This window comes from Triticum urartu, chromosome 2, assembly GCF_003073215.2.
Source record: "Triticum urartu cultivar G1812 chromosome 2, Tu2.1, whole genome shotgun sequence".
NCBI lineage: Eukaryota > Viridiplantae > Streptophyta > Magnoliopsida > Poales > Poaceae > Triticum > Triticum urartu.
In genome coordinates, this window is record NC_053023.1 from 722,655,236 (window position 1) to 722,660,418 (window position 5,183).

The 5,183-nt window shown below is 48.3% G+C and overlaps 1 protein-coding gene across 1 annotated transcript; it reads right to left on the reverse strand.

Moving 5' to 3' along the window:
- Positions 1-347: 347 nt before the first annotated feature.
- LOC125534365 (DNA-directed RNA polymerases IV and V subunit 2-like) lies at positions 348-1,815 on the reverse strand. The gene has a single exon (XM_048697618.1). The coding sequence runs from the start codon at positions 1,735-1,737 to the stop codon at positions 1,438-1,440; it is 300 nt and encodes a 99-aa protein (XP_048553575.1). The 5' UTR covers positions 1,738-1,815; the 3' UTR covers positions 348-1,437.
- Positions 1,816-5,183: the final 3,368 nt, after the last annotated feature.

Here is a 5,183-nt window from a genome sequence, read left to right on the forward strand (position 1 = left end):
ATCCAAGTTGAGAACATATAAACGGAGCCAGTGTGGAGATGATCTTGTACTAGTGACTTTAAAGTACAAACTGAGTGTGGGATCACCAGTTCACCACACATAAACAAAGTAAATATTTCAGTTGTCTTTTGGTGTCGCTGTCTGTAACCGTGCATGTTCGTCAGTGGTGTTTATTGAACTAAAAGCCAGCTAGTTGTTGGCATAGCAGGACACATTTGGTAATGGTAACCCTGATGCCGGAGCACATGGACCTAATCTGGGATTTTCCATAAGAAAACCTGTCTGCTCTGGTCCAATGGGCTGGCTAGTTGTCTCATTGTGCATGCGTGACTGTATAACATATGGGCAGGCAACATAAAGAGAGGAGAGGGAAAAGGCAGCACACTATGTGAGGTGCCACCACAGGATCGATAACTATATTCCCAAATCCCAAAGGCCATACAACAGAGCGAAAAGCTAGCTACAACCTACAAGAAGGTGTCCAGGTTCAATGCACTCGATTGATCCACATCGTTCAAAGTTCAGAGACCCAGATGATGGCCAGTTTCAAAGCAGGTGAGACGATCAGAGCTGCTGAGCCTCTCAAAGGGCATGGAGACGGAGATACTTGGGGTATGAGTATCTGTATCTTCGGAGAAGCATCATTCGGAGAGGCGAGATGATGGCGACGCGGCGGGAGCTTTTCTTCTTCTTCCTCGTGTGGTAGGAGGAGGAGGAGAGGCCGTCGGCGTCTCGCATGGAGTTCCCCCATTCACACTTCTTGGCTCTAGTTCGTCCTCGTTCGTTCAGGTAGTGAGGGTTTTGTTCCTGTAATTCCCTTGAGTTGTTCCTCGTGGAGATGGGCTTGTATCTTCTGCTTCTCTTCTTGCTGCGTGTTGTCGTCGCAGCTTGATTGTATGTTTGTTATATCTCAGGGCATCTCGTCTCTTTTGGCCACTTCGTGTGTTTCTTTCGTCATGTGTTTTGTTCGGATGACCTCCGGAAATGCATGCATGCGTGTGTTTTTCTCGATGCGATGATGATTGTAGTTGCGGTGTCTGAACTTCAGAGCGTCACAGGAATGTACTCTGATCCACAGCGTTGTCGGTCACATTCAGGTTGCAATGGCAGATGCTGTGATTCACATGACACGATTAGCACAGCACCAACTCGATCACCCATTCCACAGCAAAGAGCAAACACGACCAGCTCAAACCAACAAGGCATGCCATGAGCTAATTCCGTTCATTCCAGGGGGCAGAGAGAAACAGGTTCAGCTAACCAAGCTACTACAGTGTTTCAACAGAATTTCTTCTCAGGCCAGAGCCAGATGCCCACGGCAGAACATATCCTGCACTGCACGACCATCTTCGCTGCATAGGAACACACCCGTCCAAGCTACGCAAACGCTACTGTCATAAAGAGTTTCGCATAGCCACTACATGTCCATAACAGAGTTCAGTATAGCAGACCTCCGTCTGGAACTTGAGGCATGCCCATGCTTAACAGCCCCTGGTAGAGCAGCTTGGCGCCGTAGGGGACGGTGATCCTGACGATGTTCTCCGATGAGCGGTAGAACCTGCAGTAGTGGCGTGAAGGGCCGTTCGTGGAGGTTGGCGGCCGCGCCGTGGGCCAGTAGGCAGTCGCGCTCCACTCCCCGAACTTGACCCCGCCGGACCTCTTCCGGTCCGCGACCGGCTGCCTCGTGAGCGGGTGCACCGGCCCCGTGTTCCGGAACTTCACCTTGTCTTCTGCCATGTGGATCAGCCTCTTGGAGCGGATTTCTGACGCCTCACTCGGGTGGGCTTCTTGTAAAAAACATATGTTCTAAGTAGATACTAGTACCCATGTATCTCTCTTTTTTTTAAATACAACAAGAGGCGTCAGTTTTGGACATTTAATAAAGCAATAACATGTTACAGGAATGTAGCATGAACTGGACTGGTAACTGAACTCAAAACGTATGTCCAGCGTAACTATGCAGTATCATGTTACATATGCAGTGAAAGTACAAATGTCTAATTTTAACAAAACACATGATGTTACATAGTAGTACTAAAGAAAAGGTGATGTAAATATGAGAACACCAGGTGAGATTGAAGAAAATAATAGAGTGTATCTGATTATTTTATCCATAGAGCTAGAGTTGTTGACATAATCAAACCATGTATTACATGGTAAGATCAGAGATGACATTGATAAATTTTCCTGACCGAGTGGAATCCCCTTCCCTCCCGTGTCGCTCCCGCTCCCGATCCGGAGGGGAAACCCTAGCCATCGGCATAGCTTACCTCGTCCCCTCCCTCCCTCTCCCCTTGCCGCCGCCGGCTCATGCCGACGGGCAAAGACCAATCAGCGGCGGAGCCTCTCTTCCCCTTCCCGATAGCTGCCGGTGCGGGCTGGTGAGACCGGGCGGCGTTGTGCTGATAGAGGGCGTGACGGCGCTGCGGCGGGCAGTGGCGATGGTCCGTGGTTGTGGGGGCCTGCGTGTGGATTGCCCGGAGACGTTGCGGCGGGCACAGTCGGGTGGCGTCTTCTACACAGCGGTGGGTGGTGGGCGCATATGTGGGGGTGCGTGCCCTTGGCCGCATGGTGGCCAGCCGGCGTCACGCGTGGAGCGTGCTGTAACGCCCCGGACACACTTGCGGGTGGTCGTTACTCCTGGCGAGATCTAGACTGGCCCCACAGATCAATACTAGTCTTTTCTGCGCACTTTGTCCTCATTCGTGCGCACCCGGGAGCAACTTCCCGGTCGGTCACCCATCCTGAAACTACTCTAAGTTGAGCACGCTTAACTTTGGAGTTCTGTCTGAATGGGCTTCCGGAAAAGAAGGAATTCCTTATTGATATGAGTAGTCTATCATCCCTAATAAGCCAGGCTATCACATACACCCCCACTCAGAGGAACCGACGTCCTGTTGGGCCACAGGAACGTTCTCTCTTGGCACAAACGTCTGTGCATCCAGTCCGATACATGTGTCATGCCGTGTGCCATGACGGGTCACAAACGTCATGAAAAACATGACCGCGCACCTGTCCGCAACCATCCGTGTAACCGCAAGGCTCGGCTCTGATACCAACTTGTAACGCCCCGGGCACACCCGCCGGTGGTCGTTACTCCTGGCGAGATCTAGACTGGCCCCACAGATCAATACTAGTCTTTTCTACGCACTTTGTCCTCACTCGTGCGCACCCGGGAGCAACTTCCTGGTCGGTCATCCATCCTGAAACTACTCAAAGCTGAGCACGCTTAATTTTGGAGTTCTGTCCGAATGGGCTTCCGGAAAAGAAGGAATTCCTTATTGATATGAGTAGTCTATCATCCCTAATAAGCCAGGCTATCACACGTGCTCTCGGGACCTCCTCGTCGATCCTTGGAGTTGATCTGGAGAAGGTTGTATCCTCCCTCGATCCTCTTCCTGCCCTGCTGGCCCGCGAGGTGACCTTCGGTTTGACAGATCCGGTGGTTGGGTGGGGTTGGTGGTGTTGGTTGCTATGGATTGGGGGAATCCCTTGGCCGAGTGCAATGGCCGTGGTGCGAGTGACGCTCCGAGTGTCATTCCCCTTCCTGTAGGCGGCATCGAGATCCTGCCCTTTCCCTCCACCTCTGAATCCCGGGTGAAACCCCAAAATCCAAGGATTATGTGGCGATTGCGCTCTGGCATCGTTGTACTTCTTAAAGGCGCCACATCCATCTTGGGACTGTGGAGTGTTGGTCGAGGCTTCATAGTTGGAGGTTCACTACCTAGATCTACAGAGGTGCTCCCGCTCAGCTGCTTGTGGTTATCGTTGATCCTGGCTAGATGCGGTGGTAATGTACAAATTGTTGCTTTGCAAGGTGAGGTACCTGTGTTGGCCATTCTCTCCCCCCAACAACATATTGACCCTAGTCATATGAGCTTAGGGATGAGCAGCTCTGCCTGCCGACAGTGCGACATCCTTTGATCCAGGGCAAGAGTGTAGGCCTCCTTCAGAGGCAAACACAGATGGCGGCAAACTATGGTTGGTCTCATGGGAGTTTACGAAGCATGGGTTTCCTCGATGGCGGGTTGCTACCTTGTCTTGGTCATGCCGACAGAAGGATCTTGGTTTGTCAAGGGCCTCAATGCCCAAACTTGTTCTTGGTGCACTCGAAGCTCGTTAGTGGCTCATTCGGTATCATGTATCTTTGCCCTTTTTACTTTCTATTGTAATGGTTGTTGTATGTTGGGTTGTGGATTTTATCTATAAAGCGGGGGGAATGCCTTTTTTGGAGAACAATTTGTCATTATCATTTGAGTTATGATTTAGAGACTGTGTCTTCTATACTGAAAAGAGTTTCATAAAATCTGTTCAAATGACACCATGTGAGATATGGTATGGTAAGACAATTGATTTTGCATTTTCCTAAAATGTGGTAATAGAAGACATATGTAAAATGTTTACATGTCTATTCCAAATCAGTTAAGTGCTACTTTGTAGGTTATTCTAGAATATTGGGTATTCCTCACTGCACCATGGCAAAATGTTTGCCACTAAGAACAATGTGTTTTTGAAGAAAATGTTTCTTGCAAAATAATAAGTAGGAAGATAGGGCAGCTTGACGAGATTAGAGAATTTACGTTGGATCAAATGAAAGAAATGTTGGAAGTGGTTCCAAAAGTTTCCCACTACAACTGATATTAAAATCTCCTCAATAAAAAAGGGGAGATCATTACAACCAAGCATCTCCATGAAATCAGTGAGGAAGTCATCCTTATCTCTGGAGTGCTCAACCGCACAAACATTCGCCATGTTCCATTTGAACCATGTCCTCTTATCCATAAGAGTCATCCTAGTCATGTAGTTACTTGCTACACATGTATCAGCTTCAAAGTGTCACTAAGCCCATAATCAAGTAACCCAAAGCAACAACAGCTAGCTGCCAAAGCCATATAATGGTAAATGGCCACTAACCCCATCTACTTAGGCGGCAGTGAAAGCATTTTATCTCTTGATTTGTATAAAGTCCAACATTTAATCATAGATAGTTTCTTTAAGAAATCTTCTCTTCTATTCCCCTAAACTCATAGTGTTCAAAAAAACACCAACCATTTAAACTTTTTCTATGTAGAATTATTGGTACTGCAGTGTACCTTCGGTTTAACAGTGAAATCACCAGACCATCTCATCTCTTAGATAATCACCCTCTTTGGAATTAGAATCAAAAATTAAATTTGTAATAG